The sequence below is a fragment of the Hevea brasiliensis genome, chromosome 16, assembly GCF_030052815.1.
Source record: "Hevea brasiliensis isolate MT/VB/25A 57/8 chromosome 16, ASM3005281v1, whole genome shotgun sequence".
Lineage (NCBI taxonomy): Eukaryota > Viridiplantae > Streptophyta > Magnoliopsida > Malpighiales > Euphorbiaceae > Hevea > Hevea brasiliensis.
The window spans coordinates 68,039,452-68,065,024 of NC_079508.1; the positions used below are offsets into that span (position 1 = coordinate 68,039,452).

Sequence of the window (25,573 nt, forward strand, 5' to 3'; positions counted from 1 at the left end):
CGTTTATTTTGCTGCATTAGACAAAAGTGGAGGTTCCACTGTGGAGCAATAATGGGTCTAGTTAAGTGAATTGTCTTTGGAAGTGGCATGGGTAGGACCAGTAGGCGTTGCATCGACCTTATAGGGCCTGTGATCCCGATCCTGTTCTATAAGCCTATCCATGCAACTTTCATCTGTGTGAGAGCCCAGCGCACGCTTGAAAAGTTATGTAGGGATGTTGCTTTCAAATTGTTGTTGAACATGAGTTATGTCCGCATCGAGTGGCCATGGACCTGACCTAGAAACCTTTCGGCAACATTTTGACGTACAAAATCTAGAGGCTATGGGCCAAGAGATGATTTTGACTGGGAAGATAGCCAGGAAGCCTTGATTTAAATTTATCATCAAATTTTAATGCTGCGAGTTGAACACTAAAAAGTCCAAGGCGTAAACATTTGTCGTTTTTTAAAAAGCACACTGTGACATGGGTGTCTACAGAATTTAAATCAAATTTCATGTTTTTGTCGTGTTTCTCTGTTTCCATATGAGAGTTTCCTCACTCCCCTTTCCTAGAAAATTCCTTTGCTTCTAAGCACTTGTTTTGTAGACTATGTGCGTGGTAATACTTTTGTCCCTGCATCAGTTGCGGACTAGTTAGATATCTATTTCGTATTATATAGAAATTAATTATTTGTTTAAATACTTCATTCTCCTAAAAAAAATTTGGAAAAATGCTAAAAAAAAAAAAAAAAAACAATTTCATTCTTCTTACATTTCAGAATCAAGCCATTCGAAAAGCATCATTTTGAATTTATTTATTTATTGGTGTAATGGATTGTGATTGAAATTTGAATTTAAAAGTTCACATGAAAATGATTTCAATATCACATGAGATTAAAGTTGTATTTATTAAAATAAAATAACCAATACATCGAACGACGTATTGGAATTGTGGACCAGCAAGCTGTGTGAAGATCTGGGCAAGAGTGGATCCGACGCAGCACCGACGATATTACTGTGTTTTGTTATCCAATTATTCTCCCAAATGAATTATTTAGTATCGTAATTTGGATTAAATAGATGTTTATTTAATAAGCGGCGTGGCTAACATGATTATATATTTGATTGACTGAGGAAAAATGGAAGGGAAGAAGGAAAAGGAAAAACGATGAGAGAGAAAGAAGAAACAGAAAAGTCCCCATGTGTGGGGTTGATGAAAAGGACTACACCCTATTATATTATCACCTCCCTCCCTCTCTCTCTCTCTCTCTATATATATATATCTACGTATTTTGTAATTTTTATTTTTCTTTAAAAAAAAAAAAGAAAAAGAAAAAATCTAAAAGGGACCACGCTAAGGCTGTCTCAATCTTAGGTTGTGGAAAGAGGACAAAGAGACAGCTGTGACGGCGACCCCACCTCTACCTCTTCAACGACATTGCTTCTCTTTTTCTTGGAAATTACGTTTTTCGCGTTTTCTGCATCTGGCTCGGCTTCACCTTGCTTCTCTCTCTGTTTCTATTTTCCCTTTTTCTTTTCTTTTGTTATTATCCATAATTTAATTACATTATTTTTTTTTATCTTACTTAATAATGAGAGAATCAAAATTAATCTAAAAGAATAATTAAATATTTTTATTAAGATTTTTTTCTTTTTAAGGATTTTTATTAATTTAAATTAATAATATATTTTTAAAAAATTTACAATACGTAGTTGTAAGCTAGTTTTCACTATTTTTTTTTTTTTAAAAGTTAGTTCTCACTATTCGTCCTGTAGAAACTCTTTTTATCCATTGATTGACGGTTTGAGGGCTTAATCTCATTATTCTAACAATTTAAAAACTATTATTATTATTATTAATTTTCCCATTATCAGCATTATTATTAATTATTTGCTATATCATGATCCCTCAGTGATGATTAATACACAACGAAATCAAACTGCATGTATTTTTTAATATTTTTGATGGTTTTCACTTGAGAAATTAAATTTCACAAACTTCTTATGTAAAGTATTATTTAATTTTGTAAAATAATTATTTTGTATGAAATATATTAAATTATTTAAAAAATTCTAATAAATATTTAAAATAATATTTTTTTTTAAATTGACATAATAAACATATTATACCATGATAATTAATCATAATAATAATTTCTTAAATCTTTCATAAGTAATGTTATATATCAAATTTATTGTATGAGAAATTCAAATATTAATTAATAACCTCATTTTCTTAGAGTTTTATTTTTCATATACTAGAGGTAGCCAAAAATTCAAATGGAATACCATTTAAAATATGTAGCGTAAGCTTGTTTATTAATCTTGAATTAAGCAGGATTTATAATCGTAACAATATGCTTCTTACGTTGGGTGTACGAGGCTGCGTCTTTCTGATTTGAGTTGAGTTTTTTTTTTTTAAGACTTTTTTTCTTTAATAAAATTATTAATTTTGAATAAAAAACAGTAAGCTTCCTAGTAAATATAATAGCATGATATATACTGTTGAAAAGAATAATAATTGATTGGGAAAGTTGCATATAAAAATATATATATATATATATATATATATATATATAATAAGAAAGTTTGTTCTTTTAATGATTCTTTATTATCCATGTTTGGTTAGAAACGTAATCAATTGAAATTTTGCAAGAACAGAAGAAAAAGAAAGAGTGTAAGAAAAAATAAGAGAGAGATATCCCTTCACAGAATCACTTCAACTTGTGAAATTGCATACAAGTACAGATAAGAATTTCTCTAAATAGACATAGTTTTTATTCTATAAATTTTAGATATTATTTAGAAACTCTTATCACATGATATTTAATAATATATGGTTTCTTGCTTCCAACGTAAGAATATTATTAGTTCCACCTAAAACAAAAGGAATACATATTATGATATAAAAGAAATATAAATACAAAAAAATATATATATTTTTTGATTCAATAAAAAGATATTTACATATATTGTGCTCATTAAATTACTTAAGAATTAAATTTTTCTTAGAATATATCACAAGATATGAAATTCATTGCTTTATGTCTATAAAAAATATTATTTTTTAATTTTTAATATTTCATATGCATATTAAAATAGATTATTTTGTTGCATATGCCTTCACGCATACCCCAACAAATCTCTAGAAACATAAATATATATATTTTGGTATGGAAATTATCCATGCAATGCAAATGAAGTTTTCATAGTAGTTGTTCATTAAATGAGAATGGACTAATCAAACGGTTGAAATCATCCCATCATAGGTCAGGTTCAAGCAGCTCCCCTTGTTGTTAACTAGCTACTAGTGGACCCCAACACTCACCCATACCTACATTGCCCACATCAAATATTATTTATATATAAAAAAATATTTGGTGGTTAGTCATTTTGTGTCTTAACAAATGGGAGTCTTAATTACATCTTCTTCTTCTTATTGCTTCTCTGTAATAACAAAATAATAAATAAACGTAGAAAAGAGAGCAAGAACTGAAAAAGAATGCACCAGCAATGGAGGCTCAACACTGACAGCTCAACCCTCTAGCCGACTTCCTTAAATAACAAAATACAAATAGTTTAAAAAGGTTGGTGATTAATGGGTTGCCTTTATTTTTTCTTCTTCTTTAGAGGAGCACCCTATTTGGTTTGAACCTTGTCTCTTCTCTGTTTTATTATATATATTTTTTATTTTTTTAGCTAATTATTATTATATAAAATTATATATGCTGATTTTTTAGAATAATAATTTCAGAATTTACAAAATAATTGCACAAAATTGGTAGAACTCGACCCAAGTTCCTACGTCCCCTATTGGTACAAAGATTGATGTGAGACAATAGTTTAAAACCATTTTGTTTAGGGATTAGAAAGATACTTGGCAGCAACAGATGCAGACCTATTACCCTAAAACTTAGTTTTGCACGGCTTTACTCATCCAATTGTCAGCAAAAAAAATTGTAAACAGTGATTGCCAAATGGGAAGGGTGTTTCATTTATGAAAAAAAATATTAATTTCAGTGTCCAAATCAAGGCTTTAATCTTTTAGATAAGGGCACATAAGAATCCTAATCTCCTGATAACCCAAGATTATTACCACCTAATCCAATTCTCTTCTGATATTACCTAGACATCAATCAAACCCCACTTAAGCTTATGTCAAAAAAATTCCAAGAAATGGAATAAAAAAGGAGCAAAAAAAGCAATCAAATTTGTCAGGCCACCAGAAGCAGCTTTATCTGATCTCTCTCTCTTCTAACCCTTTCATAGTAATGATTCCACAGCTTCTCTCTCCAAGTCTTCTTCGCTATAAATCCAACCTTCAATATAAATATTTCTCTCTCCCTATCTCCCTCTCCCTCTCCCTCTCCCTCTCCCACCTGTTTCATGCTTGTGCATCTTTTTAGCTTTCCCTGTGTATGTAAAACTTCTGCAACATCTCAGCACTGGTGCAGAAAGTTTTGTGTCTCAGATCCCAATATACTGCCCTCCGGCCCCCTTTCTATCTATCTCTCTTACACCACTAACAAGAAAGCACTGTTCTTTCTCTCTCTTTCCCCCTTGCAGCACCCATTAAACACTGTATCACTCTGAAACACAAGGGTCTTTCTTGTGGTCCTAAAAACCCTCTACAGATACCTAACCTATCTATCTTTGCTTTCTTTATAATTTCCCTTTTGTTTTTGTAAACTTTCCCTTTTTTACTTCTCTCTCTATATATACATAGATATATGCAAACATAATACGTATTCTATTAGTCCTAACATACAAATGCAAGAACCAAACTTAGGCATGATGGGCAGTGATAGTGGTAGTGCACTTGGTGGTTTAAGCAGTGGAAGAGAAGTTTCTGTGTCTCCATCCGGTGACCAGACTCGCCAACTCAAGGCAGAGATAGCTAGCCATCCACTATATGAGCAGCTTCTAGCAGCCCATGTGTCTTGTCTCCGAGTTGCTACACCGATTGACCAGTTGCCTCTTATAGATGCTCAGTTATCACGGTCTCACCATATTCTTAGGTCTTATGCTTCACAGCATAACCAACATGGCCATTCTCTCTCTCCCCATGAGAGGCAAGAACTTGACAACTTTTTGGTGGGTTCTTGATGCCTTACTTGAAGACCCTCAATTTTTTTTTTCTTTTTTCTATTGTTTTCTAAGTTGTTATTTTTGCAGGCCGTGTTTTTGAGATTTTCTTGTTTTGTAAACTGTTAAATTCTTGGGTTTTTAACTTATGGGTGCTTTTCAGGCACAGTATTTGATAGTATTGTGTAGTTTCAAGGACCAACTTCAACAACATGTCAGAGTCCACGCCGTGGAAGCAGTCATGGCCTGCCGGGAAATTGAAAACACTTTACAAGCTCTCACTGGTTTGTCCTTCTTCCTATCTCCTTCTCATGTGTGTTAATGCTAATCCCTTGAAAACTAATTCTTACCCTCATCAACTTAATTAGGTGTTAAATGCTCCCATGAAAATTAAGAACAATTAATTGTTCTTCCCAAGTAATTATTTTGTTTGCTTGGGACATACATACAAGTTAATACAAGGTTATGATCATCACTAGAAGTAGCAGCTTTCTTTAGAAGATAAGATTGAACCTAATTAAGAAAGTTTTCTTGTATCATTTTTGTTTATTTGGGATTTGGTGAATGATGGGTTTGGTAGGCAAGGAAGGATATGAATAGCCTGTGGGTTTCTGGTAAGTTTGAGAATAATCCGTGAAGGAAGTGGATGCAATGCAACAGTGAGCTAGGGACCTACCAATAGAAAAATTTTATAATTAGTAATTTATATAAATAGTTTGAAGAGTAGTTAGATAGGCCGGTGGAGGGTCTCACCACCATCGCCACCACTAACCCCCAACAACCGGTAACGTTGTATTGGAAGGATTCTGAATATCATCTGTATTCTACTTCTAGCTTTGTATGCATGAACCTTGTTAATCATTAATTATCAGTATAAATTTATGTGTTAATCATAGAAAGGAAAGGCAAACTGATCAGATTCTTGAATATTGTACTTGAAGGGTTTCATAATAGTCGTGTCAGTCCTGTGTAGCTAGCTGCAGCTTGTAGGGTTTGGTAGTACCCTCCTTGGGCAACTTGATATTTTATAATTTTCTTGTAGTGTTCATTGCCATGCCTGCATTACAATTTCCTGGAAAAAAAACTCCCTAAAATTCTGAGCAGTTTGTCTCAGTCCTACCTTATGAAATCGTACAAAGCTGTAATGCAGGAGATATCATGATAGAATTTATCTCATTATAAGATTTTATAATGGAGAATATTATCAATACCTTCAGAATTTATCAAATCTGTAATGCAAGAGCCATTTATCTAACTATAGTTTTGATTTAATTAGAATGCATGTTGAATCAATTTAGACAATATATATGTTAATTATTGACATTTATTAGTTTTTAAAATTTTAAAAAATGAATTAATTATTAATTTAAAATCAGATACTAAGGCATTTTGAAAATGTTCACTTAAATATTATATTTTTTATTAGTTGTATAATTATTAATATGCAGTATTATATAATTATGGGGGATGAAATTTTGAAATATCAAATTATTAATGAGTTTCCTCATTTATTTAAGTTGTTTTTTTTTTTTAAAAAAAATAGAAGGTGGAATTTTAAAACCTTAAAAATGAGAGATTTTTCAAATTTCATGGATTTTGTCCTTCTTTACAACAATCTAACAGTAGATTTCAGTGAAATCCATAGATTTTAAGAAACCTCTCTTTCAAAAATCATCACCATTAGCGGCCATTGTTGATTGCAGACACTTAGGGATAATTAGGGTGATTGATAGACAAATAGATTTATATATAGACAATTGTAATCCTAAATACCTTCAAGTTATTTTCCTCCCTTGTTTCTACTAGGACATCTTTAGGTCAGTCTTTCAATATCTTAAACCATTATATATATTTTCTTGAAAAAAATAGTTAGGCATAGGCAGGGGCGGAGCCACGTAGTGATCAAGAGGGCTGTGCCACCCAGAAGTTTTAAAATGGCTGTGCCACCCAGAAGTTTTAAAATTTATAATTTCACCCACAAATTTTAATTATTTTTCTCATAAATTTACTGTTTGCCCCCTAAAATCTTTAAATTTTAATTTATTTGTTTACAAAAATACCATTTGTCCCTCTAATTTTTTTTTTCAACCTTTGTATTTCTATATAAATTTTATTTATATTTTTATATTATTTAACTTTGATTGATTAATATTTTTATTTTTATTTTACTCCATACATTTTTATTAAAATTTCATTTAGTTTCATTTTAATATTTATTTTTGACTTTCCTAAAGATTATTTTCTAGTTCTCCCCCTCAGTATAGGTATAGGAGATGATTTAAGCGTTTTCTGAAGATGCATTTGACTAAGTAGACCATAAACTACATTATTCCAATCTCCATTACATCTAAGAAAGGTCTAACTGATATCTTTCCTCTTAAGAATTTGTGATTCAAAAAAAAAAGGAAAATCTTACAAAATATTAACAGGTGATAGTATGATTTTATCTCTCGGCAGAAGTTTCTTTGGATTTTATGGGGGACGGGCTAATTTTGGGTGGGCTAAGCTTCAGGGTGAGCCTGTGGTAGCTCAAAATCCCCTAGCTCCAGGGCCAAACGTTTCAGCCCAACCCCAAGTAGCCATGACCCTGCCCTGCCAAGTTTTGGGTCAAATATTAAGGCAGGCTTGGCCTGACTAATTGCGACAGCATCCCCCTCTCAAACTGATGCAATCTTTCCTTACTTTCGCAATAGGTTTGAAGGCCAATCACTTTCAAAAGAACCATAATTGGTGAGTAAATGGTTTTGGAGTTTTTATGACCATGGCTTCGTTTCGTATCTCTGTTTCAGGAGCAACTCTAGGTGAAGGCACAGGTGCAACCATGTCTGACGACGAGGACGATATGCAAATGGATTTCTCTTTAGATCAATCTAGTGCTGATGGGCATGATCTTCTGGGATTTGGTCCTCTGCTTCCAACAGAATCTGAAAGGTCCCTGATGGAGAGAGTTCGACAGGAATTGAAGATAGAATTAAAGCAGGTGTGCTCCAAATTGAAAACCTTTTAGGGTCAGCTGTTAAAATAAGTAATTTAGAGGTCAGAAATCTTGAATTTGCAAGCAAGAAATTATTTCTGTGATCATAATACTCTTATCATTGCATTTGCAGGGCTTTAAATCAAGAATTGAAGATGTCAGGGAGGAAATATTAAGGAAAAGAAGGGCTGGAAAGCTTCCAGGTGATACGACCACAGTACTGAAAAATTGGTGGCAGCAACATTCGAAGTGGCCATACCCAACCGTAAGCTGCCATTTTCAGAATTCTACTTGCTTAACATTTCTGGTAACCTTATCAAGCATGATTGGATAGATTCAGTAAAACCGAAGATGCCATGATTTCTGCCAAATACCTGAAAAGAAGTAGCTTCTTCTAACCATGACTAGTTTTAGCAATTGCCGTGAAGTAAATTTAAAAAGTTGTTTGTAAATGATCTATGCAGGAAGATGACAAGGCAAAACTTGTGGAGGAGACAGGCTTACAACTCAAGCAGATCAATAACTGGTTCATCAATCAAAGGAAGCGAAACTGGCACAGCAACTCTCAATCTGTGACATCTTTGAAGTCTAAGCGCAAAAGGTAAAGGAACCAAATTTATTTGGCTCCTGATGAAGACTCCCAAAGAAGAAGAAAGTTAGTTTTATGTCGATATAGTTGTGATGTGATGTTGGGGTAAATAGTACTTGCTAACAACCAGGAAATGTAATAGATGAACTTGACATAGCTTACACATATTCTTATCCTTAACAGGGTAATGATATTCTATGTTTCATCTCTCTTTTCACCCTTGCTGCTTTCTGTAATCTATTCTCACTCTCACATTTATGGTTGTTGCTCCAATTATAACCCCTTTGAGAAGCCTAAGCGGAGAGGGAGGCCATTTACCAACAGAACCATCTTGAGCATGAATCAAACAGTTCTGGATCTGCAATAGCTGGCTTATTCAAAAAGAAAAAAAAAAAGGCCTTTTGTTTTATAAATACTAATAAGGTTCTCGTAGCAATGGAAATCAGCAAATTACACAAACATTTTCAAATAGTTAATTGATTACCAAGATATAATTAACCCCATCCCCTCCAAAAGGAAATCAGCAATGGAAAAAGAAATATATATATATATATATATATATATATATATATATACAAGGCAACAAGCTAGTCCAAAAGCTAAATGAGATATCTTGAGACACAATAATTATATTATTTTTTCTATAAAAATAATTCATCAAAGCAGATTTTCTTTTTTTGGCAGTAATTTACAAGGTTAGTGTTGTAAAGCAAGGAATTGGTTGCCATTGTTAGTCGTTGAATGATAACTGTCTTATAATATAAAAAATTTAAGAATTTAAATTTTTATTTTTTTTAAATGGAAAACAATATCATTAAAACGGAAACAATTGCTACATGTACGGCACGACCAGCCGAAAAAGCCTCAGTTACATTCAAAGGAAAACTAGAAACAAAAGACACAGACCCATTAACACCATCAGCCCTTGCGGCAAGGAGATGGGCCACAACATTATTGCACATACTTGAAGCTGCTGTTAGTTATGATAAAGGATAGGATATACGTCAAAATTAGCCTATTTAAATTTAAATTTTATTATAAAATTAAATATAATTATATGAATCTATGATAAAATATTTAAATTTATTTAATTTTATATATTTTAATTAATAATTTATATAAAAATTTATTTTTTATTAATCATTTATATTTTAAAAATTTTAATAATTTTATAAAATATTAAAATTTTTTTATTTAAAATGATAATATAAAATTTATAAATATTATTTTAAAAAATATATATTTTATATTTAATTAAAAATTTATATAAATAAATTTAAATCATAAATATTTAATATATAAAATTTAAATTTAATATAAATATTATTTTTTAAATCTAAATTAATATCAAACTCAATCGTATATTATCATAATTTATTTAATTAAATTGAATGCTGGCTAAAATTCGACCTATTACCATCTTACCCGATGATGGAAGCTGGAGATAATTAAATTTGACACGTTCCACAACTAAACCGAAAGGACCAGGAGGAGCCACTGAAGAATTAATAGCATTGATGACTTCCAGAGAATCGAACTACTCAATAGGGACGTGGGATGCGATTGGACATGAGGGCCCAAAATTAAGGATAATAATTGTTTTCAACTTCAATTTAATTCATTATGCACTATATCTCGATCTTGAAATTGCGTGGGCAAGAACAGAGGAGAAAGTCTTCCTGTATTGAATCATCGAAATCTGCCTAATAATAATAATATATTATTATTATTTTTATTAAAATAATAATTTATTTTCATACATTTAAAATTTTTCAAAAATATGTATTTAAGTATTTAAATATTATAATTTTAGAATTTGATTTACAATTTAAATAATAGGTAAAGAGATATCAAAGAGCATGGGTCAAAAAGTAAATTAAGTAAAAAGAAATAAAAAAAACATACACCTTAATTATCAAGCAATATATTCTTTAGCTATATCAAAATAAAAGGTGGGGTGCCCACTTGGGCCAGCTCATACTAAAAAATAATTAGTTTAGGCCAGGATCTTTAACACGAATTAATCTTAATTATTAATTAATTATGTAATTTAAACCACTGATTTTGGGACAACTAGACTTGTTAATGGACTCTCCATTTCAAATGTGTAAGGAAGTATAGATACCAAATGCCACTTGATACTGGGTTGGATTGAGATTTTTGGAGCGTGATGATAATTTATCATAATTAAATTAATTAACAAGATTAGCCTCTTGAATCCTTAATTAATTTAGTATTGCCACTCTTATTTTGCCAATTGATAATTGATGAAATGTGTTACTAATTGTGTCGAACACTTCTTTAGATTTTCTAGTTATGTGGTTCCCTACAGATTAGATACATGATGACCTGCTGACCATTGAATTTGAGTGCAGATCTATGGATATGGGATGTCACTATGGACAGAGCACATTGGAGGTGTCGAGGAATGTTTTGAGCAACTAGAGAGTGTCTTGAATGCATAAGACGTGAAGGTACCTGAGCTTAGCTCAACTGGAGACGGTATGTAGCTGATAATGTGACAGAAATGAAGGGGTCATCTTTTGAAGTATCCTGTCGAAGTTGATCGCACAGGCAAGGTTAAGGCTCTTCCTGGCTTTGAAACATTTCCAGATGTTGGTTAGTGCCTTAGCGGGTTCATTTGGTAAACAAATTTTATCCCTCAAATTGTATACATCTCTCTGTTACTCTGAATATCAATGTCTTTGGACAGCTTTCAGGGCGTATGACTAATCACTACTACTAGTTAACTACGCTCATGAAATGCCCTTCAATAATGAATATAAATCTAAAATCCACACTGACGAAATATGACGACTGTAACAAATCTCTGTTTTGAGAGGAGGGACGTTTTGAAGATGAAAATTGAAAGCTACCCTACCAAAACTGGCAAGTAATTTTTTTTTTTCTGAATCTCGTCAAAGTAGGGTCGACAGCTCCCTTGAACAATAATAAAACGACAGATCTGCACCTCTACTGTAACGACAAGTCGTTCCTTTTTCCAACACTTGATTTAACTACATTCCACTCCAGCAATCCGCTTGAGGATATCTTTAGATGAAGAGCATAAGTCAATGGTTCAAATGACGCGTATTGCGATGACGTTGATTGAACTTCTCAACCGTCGATAATTATCCATCCAACGACCATCATATTCGCTGCCCATTTGGCGCTTTAAAATTTGGCGATTTTTGAAAATGGTAAATTGAAGAGGCTGGCTCCTCGATTCCCAACATAAGCCCTAATCCTGCGGTCTCTGATGGTGCTTTCATCCTTCGCTATTCTGTTGAATTGAGAAAGAGACAAAAAATGTCTGGGAGAGGAAAGGGAGGCAAAGGGAGGAGCCAAGAGGCACAGGAAGTTTTTGAGGGATAACATCTAGGGGATCACGAAACTAGCAATTCGTCGGCTTGCTTGTAGAGGAGGCGTGAAGCGTATCAGTGGCCTCATTTACGAAGAGACCAGAGGCGTTCTCAAGATTTTCCTTGACAATGTGATTCGCGATGCTGTAACTTACACTAAACATGCACAAAGAAAGACCGTAACCGCCATGCACGTTGTCTATGCTCTCAAGAGGCAGGGTCGGACGCTTTATGGTTTTGGTGGTTGATTTTGTATTTTTTTTTCCCCTTTAATTTTACATTTCAGCTTGTATTTGATGGAAAGGTTCTCTGTTGGCACTGTGAATCATTCATTTGTAAATGAAGTGATAGATCTGAATGTCTAATGAACTTTTTTGAAGTTATATGATTTGCTTTCCATGTTCTTCCTTTATTGGTATCTCACGTTCTTTTGCTTGTTCAACTCAAGTCTTTCCCCTGCTATCCTGTTACGTACCTGTCTCATTCCATGAAATCCAGGACCTTCCTTTTGTTACCATTCTGTTGTAACCGAGAGGACTCTTGTAATTAGCAATAGCGAGAACTGGGTATGGTTTGAGCACCTAAATATTCCTGTTGCATTACTGTCAAATGCAGTGTTGATGTTGATTCGCAAAATGTAGGTGTTTGGGAATTGAAGGCATGTTCCCAAACCCTGTCGTTAACCGAACAATTCAGCCTATCCAGGAGAGAAAATAGTCAATTTATAAGCATGAAATGAATAGACTTAGGTCCTGCCTATTAGATTCTGGCCAGATTCCTGCAATATAAAGAACACGAAAGCCTAAAATTAGTAGAGCATCACCAAGAGAACTTTTTTGCTGAGTGTAATGGCATTTTACTCTCAAGAGTCACCTGAAACGTTTATGGCCACTTGCACAAGTGAAACCCAAAAAGAAAAAAAAAATCTTAATCACGCCAGAAAATTTTAAAATTGAAATTAGGGAATGCTTCACATGTGACATTTTTATATAATATATAATAAATAATTGAAAAAAAAAAAAAAACCCTATTCTTTCCACTTTCTTTTTCTCTTCCCTCTCTTTTCACTCTCTTTTTCTTCTCTCTTTCTCGAAACATGATTTGCACTTCTTGTGCGTGTGGATCTTTGGATGGTGAGTTTTCTTAGCCTTCATTGCAAGTGTTAGCAAGGACATTCATTTGATGGGTTTGACTAATGTAGGACTTTCAATCAAGATTTTTAAATCCAGCCAGCTCAATAAACCGATGAAGATAAAGAGTTTAGATTTTAAGGTTTAATTGGAGTTTAATTGATATAATATTAAATATACTATAAAATTATTTGTTTATTTAAAAATGATAATAAATATGTATTATTATAATTTGTACTATAATGTATTGTATAAATAATAATTAAAATAAATTTATTTAAATTTTATATGTAAGTAATTATTTAAAATTAATTTTTAAATGATAATATTTTATAATAAAAATTTAGAATAAAATTTTTATAATAATAAAAAATTAATTTTAATATATTAAAATTTTATAGAACAATAAAAATGAAAAACTAAAATAAAAAATAATTATTGTTAACACATAAATAATATAAATTATTAGTGATATTAATTATTTAAATTAGAAGTTAGCAAAGTAAAGAAACTTTTTTTTTCAATTATATATGTTGGGAGATGTAACATTAAAGCATTGGGTGGCTGAAGTGGTAAATGCTTTGAAAGCATAGTCTCCAATGAAGGATCGTCGGTTCCCAGTCAAACTGGTCTGGTCCGGTTCTCAAAACCATGCTTTCAACTAATGCAAATTAGAACAATTGGATGGGTCACTCATTTTTTCTGCCACTTTTACCTATGTTCTCTCCTTGAGCATTTGTGTTGTTCACCCTGCTTTTTTGTTAAATGCAGGAAGCCATCAACTCTGCTTCATCATTGACTCAAAACATTCAGTGGGGAATTGGCTGAAAGGAAGCTAGTAGATTTTATCGCAATTTTGAAATCAACTTGGATAAGCTAGTTATTTAATTTTGCCTCTGCTTTTGCCAGGTTGATTTGCGCGGGATCTTAGCAGTGCTTCCTCTCTCGTTAAGCCTAGGAGTACTGCTCTTTCTCCTACAGCAGTTGGCCTGTGATGTTAGCAAGGATACAGCTTGAAAGCTGGCATGGATGACAGACGTGGCAGCCGCCATAAACCCAGTAAACCAAATGATTGCAATGCACGCCTGGCTTATCTTTAATCAAGTATCTCAAATCATACACCATCAACGGAGCTCACCAACAATCAATGGTGTTGAGCTCTCAACCATCCAAAGAGAATGCAAATCATGTTTATGGAAAAAGAGAAAAGAGAGTGCAAATCATGCAAGAGAGAGAAAAGAGAAAGAGTTTTTTTTTTTTAATTATTTATGATGTGTGACGTGGGATCTATATGTTTAGAAAAAAAAAATTGTCACATGTAATCTTACATCATTTTAGGGCATACTCCCTCTAATTTTAAATTTAAAATATGATAAAATTTAATTAAATTTTTAAAATTTAGTTAATTGATCTAAAATTAAAAAATTAAAATTAAAACATTAAAACTTATAAAAATTTATATTTTTCGTGTCATTAGGAAAAAAAATGTGAAATTTATAAATAAGAACTATAATTTTGAGAATTTTGGTGGCATGGCCCTCCAAATTATACTGTAGGACTGCTCACTAGAAAAGTACAAGGGAAAGAACATTTCGAAAAAAAAAAAAACTCTACCCTCTTTGGTATCTTGATGTCCTTTTTGAACGATGGGGCCAGGAGGAATACCATTGTAATTCACAAAAACTAATCTCCTTATATAATAAATATAAATTTAAAAATTTATCTGTGTAATTACAAAAAATAAAGGCTAGCATTATTTTTTTTTAATTGCGATAGACTTCAAAACATTTTTTTTTCATAATTAGATCAAGATTAGATATATGGTAATTTTATGTTTCGTAAATTAACTTCATTGCATTTAAAATTCAGACTAAGTTGCAATTTGAAATAAATTAAGTTGAGAAATATTATTACATAATAGCACATTTTAAATAAAATAAATTTTCATATTTTTATATTTTTTAAAAATCGAGGAAGTTGTAGAAAAGAAGGAAAAGAGTAATTTAAGTTCTTAATATTAATATTAATAAAGGTATATAGAGTACAATGCTATATAATAAAAAATACCATAATAAAAAGTAGCAAAATTAAAAAAATAATTTAAGTATGTTAATGCTATAAAAATATATGATAAAAAAATGATTTTAATATTTCACATCATATATTATAATAAAATAATATAAATTATTTTTGAAAGATCAATAATTAAAATAAAATAAATTTATACGTGTACGGAAAGAAAATAGTTTTTTGTTAAACATATATATAAGGAAATCTTGGAAGAGTTTTGAGGGCAAGGCCCCCGCTCCTTGCCCCTTTCCCTCCTCCACTAGCTGTACCTAATGAAAGCGGTCCCCTCTTGGACATGCCATTGCTTTCATGACTCCGATGGGCCTTTCCTCAGACCACCAATTCTTTTAGCCTTTTGGAATTAGGACAGGGAGATACGGATTTGTCTCCTTTTAGCTATGAAAGAGGATTACAATTTATCTTTTTTTTTTAACAATTTATTTTGTTATTTGACATGATGAGATCTTTACTTTTAATTGCGCCCAAATGTTAATAATATATATAAAAAAATTAATATTGAAAAATAAGTTAATTAATATAAAAATAAAGCGAATTAATATGTATTTTTTATATTTAAAAAAATATTAAAAAAATAAATTTAAGAAATATAAAAAATAAAATAATTTAATTTTTTAACTTCTCCTCCTTACATTTCAAATTAAAATGTAAGAAATAAGGCTCATCCTTACGTACACAAGTTACCACCTGCTTACCCTTATTTACCCTCTACAGCCTCATCCAAACAGAGCCTTCAAGAGAATCACACACCATCCGACCCATCACTGCCCACAACACCAAAGACAAGGAGGCAAGGAGAGAACGACTAATATCTTTCGTTCTTTATATATTACTCACTGAGAGATTCCATTTTCATCAAATCAAAATTTCCCAGATCCAAAAATCGCTGCTCATCTCCCCACTAACAATGGGATTCCCATCAAACGGCACCGCATCAGATACCAGCAAGCCACTCAAGTTCCTCATCTACGGCCGCACTGGATGGATAGGTGGTCTCTTGGGGAAGCTCTGCGAGTCTCAGGGCATCGACTACTCCTACGGCTCCGGTCGCCTGGAAAACAGAGTCTCCCTCGAAGCTGACATCATCAACGTCAAGCCTAGTCATGTATTCAACGCTGCCGGTGTCACTGGCCGGCCTAACGTCGACTGGTGCGAGTCTCACAAGGTCGAGACCATTCGGACCAATGTGGTCGGGACGCTCACGTTGGCTGACGTGTGCAGAGAAAAGGGTTTGATTTTGTTTAATTATGCTACGGGCTGTATTTTCGAGTACGACACGAATCACCCTTTCGGGTCGGGCATCGGGTTCAAGGAGGAGGATACCCCGAATTTCATCGGATCCTTTTACTCGAAGACCAAAGCCATGGTAAGTAAATGCTGTGATTGTTTAATTTCATGATCTAATAGCATGAAACGTTAATTTGATTCGTAGATTTGTAAGAAATATTATATACTATTAGTTTCAGTATAGCAATGTTCTATGTGATGTGCTGGATCTAGCAATTTCATGGCGGATCTAGCTAAGTTTGATGATCACTGCAACTTTCTTTAATGGGAGATCTATGGATGATATGTAGATTTGACGTAGAAATGCACATTTGCAACAATTGTGAATAGACAATGATGTTATTTCTCTCATGTTATTAATTGTGTAGTAGTTCTAATTTGAGTCCTTTTTTGCTATGTGAAAGGTGGAAGAGTTGCTCAAGAATTACGAAAATGTCTGTACCTTGCGTGTCAGAATGCCCATTTCATCTGATCTATCTAATCCCCGCAACTTCATCACAAAGATCACTCGATATGAGAAGGTTGTTAATATTCCAAACTCTATGACAATCTTGGATGAACTGCTTCCCATTTCCATTGAGATGGCAAAGAGGAACCTCACTGGAATCTGGAACTTTACAAACCCTGGTGTGGTCAGTCACAATGAGATTTTAGAAATGTATCGGGACTATGTTGACCCCAACTTCGCTTGGAAAAACTTCACTCTTGAGGAGCAGGCAAAAGTAATAGTTGCCCCAAGGAGCAATAATGAGCTTGATGCCACCAAATTGAGTAAGGAATTCCCTGAAATGTTGCCAATTAAGGAGTCCCTTATCAAGTACGTGTTCAAGCCAAATCAGAAGACTGCTGCTGTTTGATACGTTAAAAATCAAAGCCCCAAATTCCTGTCCATTAAGGGATCTCTTGTTAAGTATGATTCGAACCAATGAAATGCCACTGGCTAATAGGTTTGAATATTTGGTCTTCCCTTTTGCTATTTTATTACATCTTGTTCATGAGGGTGGATGTGATGTATCACAGGTTGCTCTTCCCAAATGACACATAATTGCGCCTATTAGTATTTGAATGTTGTATTTGTAACTTGATCATGAATAAATTAGTTGCAAGTGATTTATCAGGTTATAAATATAATTTTGATAGTTCATTACTATTGTATGGCATGAGCAGCCTTAATTACTTTTGGAAAAAATAATCGTATTTGTTTTGGTTTTGGAGTTTTCTTATTGGTTTGATCCATTGTCATTGCTTTAGACAGTAGGTGTTAGAGGAGCATTTTCTAACAATTTTTCGAAGCTCGATTAATTATTAGATTGTCATCTCCACAATTATATTGTTTTTATTGCAAACCATGATTCATACTCTCCTTTTTATTTAATTTTGTGAGTGCGAACTTCCGAACTAATATTTTCTGATTATTTTGTTGAAGGATTTATCGACTTGGGGCAAGCAGATATTAAGTGTATGATCTAACTTTTTTTTTTTTTATATATATACTTTATGTGTGTGAAATGATTTGGTCCATTTGGGAGTAGAAATTGTGTAGAAAAACTGTATGGACGTTGCTATACGCTCATTTTGCAGTGGTGTTGTTCCTTTTGGCACTATTTGAATCAATATTTTCTTTCCCGGTTAAAGAAAAAAAAGGAAACATGCTCTGTTCTTTATCTGATGGCTGGAGCCTGCTGGACGATTTTTAGAAACTGTTTCTGCTAATTGGGTAGATTCCAAGTCTTTCATCTTCAACATTTGGAGATAAAGGATTGCTTGTTTTCCGTGCTGTCACCTATTTCCTTGCTACCTGTTGCAGGCCTCTTTTTTTTTTGGCAATGGACCATCTGGCCTACTGGTTAGCTGGTTTCGTGCGATTTGCCGCCAGTGTATTGTGATAAATGACTGACAAGCTGCAGAGAAAAAGGTGATTTAGACCTTATTTAATTTAATTTTGTAATAAAATTTATTTTATTTATAAATAATAAAATTTATTTATAAATAAATTTTTATATTTAATATATTTTATATTAAATATAAAATTTAATTTAAAAAAATAAAAAAAATAAAAAAATATATAATAAAAAGATGATTTTATCATTTGAATATATATGATTTGAAATTTAAAATTTAGTTATAAAATTTATTAATTTTAATAAAATTTAGTTTAATTTTAATAAATTTTATAGAATTAATTATTAAAAATTTTAAATAAATTTTTATTTAAATTAAATATTAAAAATTTAAATTTATAAATAAATAAATTTTATTTATATCAAATAATATCATAAATATAATTAAATCGATCATAAAAACCAGAGATAAAGCCCAAGATTTACCAAATAAAGTATTTAAAATGATATTTCGACATAATTTCTTAGAGGGAAGTTCAACACATCATCTTCGCTGAAAAAAAAAAAATCAATTTTACTCTTCAATTTTTGCTCATGTCTAAATAAATTTATTTTTAAATTTCTATCTCAATTAATTTATAACTTTGTGTTTAAATTTATACAAGTTCAATTTTTTGCCAAAAGTTAAAATAATAAATTTTTATATTTTAACAATAAAATATTAATACGAATGTATTAAAAAATTATTATTATTAATAAGAAAATAATAAAAAAATTACGTTGTTTAAATAATGAATTTATTTGGATATAGATAAAAAATTTGAGGGTAAAATTGAGTTCTTCAGTATGTGTTTTATAAAATATAGTAGTTAGAGATGTAGGGTTCATTAGGGAATATTAATTATTATAATAATTATTTAATTATTTTATTAATAATTAATTATTAAATATTAATCGATAATAATTTATTTATATGATAATTTAAAGTAGACATTAATCAATTGAATTATTTACAAAACTTTTGTAGATGTATTTTTGAGTATTCTTTTATTATTTCATCTAAGTGAATATTTATTATTATTGTTTTTTTAAATTTTGCTCAGTTTAATTACTTTATTTATTATTATTATTATTATTATAATATTATTATTATTATTATTATTATATTTTATCATATTAATTTTTATTCTATCTTTTTTGAAATTATTTTTTTAATAAAAATAATTATTAAATTAATTATTAATATACTTTTTTAAGCTTCCTCAACATATTAATATAAATACTCATACCGTATAAGAGAATCAGTCAAATCATTGAATACCATAAAGCTGTTATTGAACAGTGCCGTACACGTCGGCGCCACAAAGGCTGGTGAATTGGGTTGTTGTCTTCATAGGCAATAATTTTCCTCCGTCTAGCCATCAGAATGGGGGAAGACAGAATGAATGACCGGGAACTGAGGTCACAGGGCACCCTGAAATTGTGATTGTAATTCCTTCTTATCCATGAATTGATAATTCCACAAAACGACAAAAACAACTTCAAAAACAGCAGTAATAGTCATTTGTCAACAAAATCTAAGAACAAATATACTCAAACTACAGCTAAAATAGAAACTGCAGACACATTACAAATGGGAAATGCAGTTTTAACTAATAATAAAAAAAAAAACTCAAATAAATATAGAAATTCTTGACCAGGATTTAGTTCCATAATAATCTCACTGCAGTTGAATTTTAGGACCTACCTTGCACATTCTCAAAAGGCAAATTTCGGATAAATATCATTCATAGTCATTCAATTTTATTAGTACTTTTATATAAGTTACTAAATTTTAATTTTATTTTATTAACCTCACTAAATTTTAATTTGATTTTATAAAAATTATTGTAATTAAAAATTAATTATTTTCAAACTAATTTACTGATTTATTAACTATTTTATAAATAAAATTATCTTGTTTTGTTAGTTTTTTAAAGAAAAAAAAAAAGATGTATAAAACACATCCAGTTACCCCATCTCATTAAATTTCTCCTCTTTTTCCCCTTTTTTTTTTTCACCAGCAACCACTAACTTTATTTATAAAATAGTTCACAAGTCAAAAGATTAACTTAAAAATCTTTAATTTTCAGTTGCAATGATTTTTGTGAAATCAAATTAAAGTTGAATAAATTTTATAAAAAAAATTAAAGTTTAACGACTTTTGAAGTGACTGCGTGTGATAATTTCTGGCCAATTCAGCTTTTTGTTCCATGTTTACTTAATAACAATTTCACATAAAGCAATCACAACTGCAGACAGATACAGGCCAAACCATCTGAAAAGCAACGAAATTCTTGTGCAGAATTTAGTTGCGTCCAAGGATGCCATTCTTGTGATACATAGAAGGACCATCGAATTTGGTTGTTTTCCAAGGAATGCCATGGGAAGAATTAGCAGCTCCAGGGGGAATATTGAACACAATTAATGGGCTTCTCACCACATGAACCCCATCTTTCCATGTGATTGCACCTGACATGATTGGTTGCTGCATTAGCTTTGGGCCGTTCACCTTCACTGTGAAGCTTCTCTTCTCTCCTATTGCAGAGAATGAGAGAACAGGAGGCTCCACAGTGACACTAACCATGCTTGGCATGTACATGTTGAGAATGTAGGATGAATTTGGTGTGCCAACATTGGTAACTGTCCTAGTAAAGACTCCCTCAACGGGTTGGCCATCTTCCACAGCTAAAGCAAATGTGGGGTAATTAAGGTCCCAAGCTCTTCCAGGCTCTGAGCTATTACAAACGCTACTGTTGCTGCCAGTAATCCATCGGACGGTGGTACTGTTGTAACCCTGCTTGCAGAGAAAGTTAGTGTAGTCTGCTTCAGATGCATCGTAAACAAGTCCAGGTTCTACCGCTTGCAATGGATTGATGTGGCCAGACCCATAAGCAAATTCAAGGTCCCTGTGCTTCCTCGAGTCCATGATGTAAGCTGTTTGTAGAAACAAAACAGTTTAGATGGGGAGACCAGATCAAATTCTCTGTAGTTGTGTTAGCAATATCTTATCAATACAAGAAAATAACAAAGTTTTCTACCTGTGGTCATGAGGGCGGACTTAATGGCAGCAGCAGACCAGTCAGGGTGTGCAGCCTTAACATAGGCGGCAGCACTAGTGGCGTGAGGGCAAGACACAGATGTGCCTGACACTATGTTGAACTTCACACTCCTTGAGTCCTCCCAGTAAATAGAAGGTGGTGCCAAAGGAGACCAGGAAGCAAGGATGTCCACACCCGGAGCAGTGAGATCAGGCTGTGTACATATGTAAAAGTTCGAGAAAAATACTCAAAGATAGAAAGAAAGAACTGTTGTGAATCAAAGCTTCCAAATCTCTTGATTACCTTGAGAATGTCTAGGGTGATAGGGTGGGGTCCTCTCGGAGAGAATGATGCAATGCAAGGGGCCATGACATCCTTCCAAGTCTCACCAACCAGAATAGTTGCAATAGGATTGCTGAAATAAAACTTGTAAGAACTAACTGGCATGTTATAATTTATAAAGCAGGCAACCAAATAAGAAACTGTATAATGAAGTTGTTTTTACTCTGTTGATCTGATGTAATCCAAAATCTCAAGACCATCTTCTTTGCTGATTTGTGTTGCAGGTAAGGGATAATTGAAAGCAACATCAGTGATAGATGAATCAGCCATAATGGCACCAACACCATTAGCTAAAAGAATGCCAGAACCATCCCAAAGGGTTTCACAGAAGACCATTTTCCCGGCTACCTTGTATGAATTCATATATCCAGGTATGCAATATCTTGAAATGTCTGAGTTTGCACCTGCTGAGTAGTTTGCTGCATCTCCTCCCCAAATCAAAGGATATGAGGTCCCATTAAGCTCAAAGCTATTAATGGAGAGTCCCTTTTTCATATCATCAAAATATCATTTAAATTACTTGTGGAATCAGCCAAAGATTAATGAGAGATCTATTTTTAACAATCTATAACTTCGCTAGTGAACTCACAGAGTAGATTTTTCCATTTCCAAGCGCAGCTTTTGCCACAAATTTCCTGTCAATGGTGCTAGCAGCAACCGTCAACAGCCATGGTGCAGAATTGGAGACTGTATATGGATAGGGTCCAGTATTGCCAGCAGAAGTTGAGGTCAGTATGCCATATCTCATGGCATGGAAGGCTCCAATGGCGATTGGGTCTATGAAGTATGCTGACGCCCAGTCATCACCAAGGGATACAGATATAACGTCAACACCATCAGCGATGGCATCATCAAAGGCTGCCATGATATCCGTGCTAGAACATCCAAACGACCAACAAACTTTGTAGACAGCAATCCTTGCATTGGGAACTCCACCTCTTGCAATTCCTTCAGCAAGCCCCAAGTAACTTGCTCCAGGCACCTCTCGTCCTGCTGCAGTAGAAGAAGTGTGGGTTCCATGTCCCTCAGAGTCTCTAGGAGATTTGATGTCAATCACATCATACTGGTTCAGGCTGTTGTAGTACCGGGCTCCTATGATCTTGCTGCAATAATTTTGCATATGGATATGTCACTAGTTGAGTGAAGCATCAGAGTTAAATACGTGTTGTGTGTGTATGCTCTTCAACCTTCATGGTATTAAATAATTATTTATAGAGATGAAGAAGCTCACTTGTTGCAGGTGAAGTTAGCACCCTGGCATGTTCCTTTCCATTTAGCAGGAGGAGCACTCATTCCTTCATCATCGAAGCTCTCAGATTCTGGCCATATTCCTGTAAGATAAAGAATCCGAAAGCTCCAATTAGTAGCACATCATCAATCACATTTTTCTGCAGAGTGATTGAAGAAAAACCTGTATCCAGAAGACCAATAATGACACGTCCTTCTTGAGAAGGTCCAAGTTTGCCTTGGGAGAAACCCATGAAGTCCCAAGACCTTGTAGTGTGAAGCTTGAGTATGCGGTTTGGAATTACAGAGATCACACCTTCCATTTCTGTAGCAATTTTGAATTTTTATTTAATACTAGACACTAATCTGCGTTTTGCACGGGTATATTTTATATTTTAAAATTATTAACAAAATAAATAATAAAAATAGTATTTAAATTAAAAAAAATTAGAATTATAAAAAAAATTTAAATTTTAAGAACATACCTGTAAATATTTATAGAAATTTGTATTTATCATCTCCACATGTTTTTTCTATTATAAATTTCAAAATGATGATGAAAATTTATAATTATTTTAAATTTACATTGATTTTTTCTATTAATATTTAATAAAATTATTTTTTCAATAATAATTTTACATGGTATTCATTCATGAATATATATTTGCAACTATGGCTTTTTATATCCCACTATTATGTTTACTAATCATTTTCACTTGTTATTAGCCCATTTATCTTCATATTATAACTAATTTTTATATTTTGTAGAATTATTTCATAACTTAGCTTTATAATATTTATATTGATGTTATATTAAAAATTAGAAAATCAAAAGGTCACATTAATAAGTGATTAGTGATAATAATACGACCATAGATTTAATAAAGCCAATAAATTTTATTTAATATATATAAATTAGTAATTAACCATTATTGATAAAAGATAACTAAAACACATAAAAATAAGATGCATTAAAATTAAATATAGATATATATATTTATTTTATTTAAATTTTAATATTAAGTATTAATAAGCTAAAAAATACATATTAATTAGTGATATTAATAAGATTAATGAGCTTTAATTAATTTTTTTACAATTATAATTTATGAATATAAATATATATTAATTTTATTTAAATTTTTATGTTAAGCAGTAAAAAATTAAAAAGTCACATAATAATTAGTAGTAATAAATACAACTAATAAATTTTATTTAATTATAAATATTAATTATAATTAATATAAAAATATATTATTATTATTATTATTAATGAATTCTATTTATTTTAATATGTACGCAATAGAAATGATAAATATATATTTTTTAATTATAATTCATAAATACAATTATATATTAATTTTATTTAAATTTTTATATTCAGTATTAAGAAAAATCACATATTAATTAGTAATAATATTAATACTAATAAATTTTATTTAATATATACTTATTAATTATTATTAATAATAAAAATAACAAAAATATTAAGTATTAACAAATTAAAAATATTATATTAAATAATTGTAATAATAAAATAGGGGTAAAATTAGCGAATGCGAAAAAGCTAATAGAGTTCCACTTATCAGATAAACTTGTTTTGGAGATCAACTTTATTATATTTATATAGATTATATAGATATTGATTAAAATTCTGTACAAGATAAAAATATTATGAATTTCCTAGAACTTCATATGCTTTTCAGAAATTCTCACCAGAGATTCTTTCAACTTCTTCATCTGATAACTTAGCGGCAAATCCATTGAAACTCCTCCCGTAACTATAGATCAGCGACTCTTTGGCTGATGAAATGCTGCAATTGGAAATATTATGCTTAAAATTATTCTAAAGTCCAGTTTCCTGATTTAATGGTGACCCTTTCTTATGCAATTTGTAACTTAGAGCCCTAGTAAACAAATAATAAAAATCTGTGGTTTTGAAAATCTTAAGAAGAGAAGCAGAGTAGCTTTAACCTTCCAAGTACAGTTTCTAGCATGGAATGGTGCATTGATGCAGCAGAAAAATCTCCCCGAGGCCGCTCTCCCATGTATACAATGTGAACCTGTACATGAACGCATAGAACTCATAGATACTCATCATTCAAAAGAGTGCCAAGAAAAGCAATTTTACCTTCCTCTCAGTGCCATGGCAGTTCAAAACCAAAGCTGCAATCAATAATGAGTAGAGAAGAGGGAACAGCCCTGCCCTAGCCATTGAGACTGAATTTTGATTTTACACAAAGTTATACATATTGGATGTTTAATGCACGGTTTTCATGATATTTATAAGAGCTAAAGTACTTGTTACAGTAGCACAATCTCTTGATTGGGCCTAGAGGCAGGTTTTTGTGATTATCGCCAAATGCAGAGTTAAAACAAATTAATTTCTTGTTTTTGCTCTTATGCGAAGTTGCCAATTGCCATTGTTTTCTTGTTTTTGCTGTTTATTTTCCATAATATTCCATTGCATGAATTTGTTTTTGGTTATCAATTTTTATTTTGGTAGCATGTTTTTCGCTATCAATTTACACTATGTTTTGTTGGAAAGACTATAAGATATGAATTTTATAGGGGCATTGGGGGAAAGGA

The 25,573-nt window shown here is 31.8% G+C and overlaps 3 protein-coding genes and 1 pseudogene across 3 annotated transcripts; 3 read left to right on the plus strand and 1 right to left on the minus strand.

Moving 5' to 3' along the window:
- Window positions 1–4,009: 4,009 nt before the first annotated feature.
- LOC110640014 (homeobox protein HD1) lies at window positions 4,010–8,844 on the plus strand. Its single transcript, XM_021791146.2, has 5 exons — window positions 4,010–5,073; window positions 5,228–5,348; window positions 7,854–8,044; window positions 8,172–8,303; window positions 8,503–8,844. The coding sequence occupies exons 1-5, from the start codon at window positions 4,750–4,752 to the stop codon at window positions 8,641–8,643; spliced, it is 909 nt and encodes a 302-aa protein (XP_021646838.1). The 5' UTR covers window positions 4,010–4,749; the 3' UTR covers window positions 8,644–8,844.
- Window positions 8,845–10,813: 1,969 nt separating this feature from the next.
- LOC110640023 (histone H4-like) lies at window positions 10,814–12,372 on the plus strand (annotated as a pseudogene).
- A 3,446-nt stretch (window positions 12,373–15,818) lies between these two features.
- Window positions 15,819–17,641, plus strand: LOC110640010 (bifunctional dTDP-4-dehydrorhamnose 3,5-epimerase/dTDP-4-dehydrorhamnose reductase). The gene is made up of 2 exons (XM_021791143.2): window positions 15,819–16,573; window positions 16,899–17,641. The coding sequence occupies exons 1-2, from the start codon at window positions 16,115–16,117 to the stop codon at window positions 17,349–17,351; spliced, it is 912 nt and encodes a 303-aa protein (XP_021646835.2). The 5' UTR covers window positions 15,819–16,114; the 3' UTR covers window positions 17,352–17,641.
- Window positions 17,642–20,616: 2,975 nt separating this feature from the next.
- LOC110640011 (cucumisin-like) lies at window positions 20,617–23,355 on the minus strand. Its single transcript, XM_058138481.1, has 7 exons — window positions 23,169–23,355; window positions 22,989–23,088; window positions 22,347–22,878; window positions 21,955–22,243; window positions 21,719–21,855; window positions 21,416–21,629; window positions 20,617–21,311 (listed from the first exon to the last, which is right to left on the minus strand). Exons 1-7 carry the CDS (start codon window positions 23,305–23,307, stop codon window positions 20,683–20,685), a joined length of 2,040 nt encoding a protein of 679 aa, XP_057994464.1. The 5' UTR covers window positions 23,308–23,355; the 3' UTR covers window positions 20,617–20,682.
- Between the last annotated feature and the right edge of the window lie 2,218 nt (window positions 23,356–25,573).

Bases quoted from the DNA above. Each gene is read 5' to 3' on its own strand.
- LOC110640014 (XM_021791146.2), top strand. From the start codon at position 4,750: ATGCAAGAACCAAACTTAGGCATGATGGGCAGTGATAGTGGTAGTGCA. The intron at 8,045-8,171 runs GTGTGCTCCAAA...TTGCATTTGCAG, and splicing joins TGAAGATAGAATTAAAGCAG to GGCTTTAAATCAAGAATTGA. The intron at 8,304-8,502 runs GTAAGCTGCCAT...TGATCTATGCAG, and splicing joins CGAAGTGGCCATACCCAACC to GAAGATGACAAGGCAAAACT.
- LOC110640010 (XM_021791143.2), top strand. From the start codon at position 16,115: ATGGGATTCCCATCAAACGGCACCGCATCAGATACCAGCAAGCCACTC. The intron at 16,574-16,898 runs GTAAGTAAATGC...GCTATGTGAAAG, and splicing joins ACTCGAAGACCAAAGCCATG to GTGGAAGAGTTGCTCAAGAA.
- LOC110640011 (XM_058138481.1), bottom strand. From the start codon at position 23,307: ATGGAAGGTGTGATCTCTGTAATTCCAAACCGCATACTCAAGCTTCAC. The intron at 23,089-23,168 runs GTTTTTCTTCAA...TTTATCTTACAG, and splicing joins TATTGGTCTTCTGGATACAG to GAATATGGCCAGAATCTGAG. The intron at 21,856-21,954 runs GTCTTGAGATTT...ATAACATGCCAG, and splicing joins ACAAATCAGCAAAGAAGATG to TTAGTTCTTACAAGTTTTAT.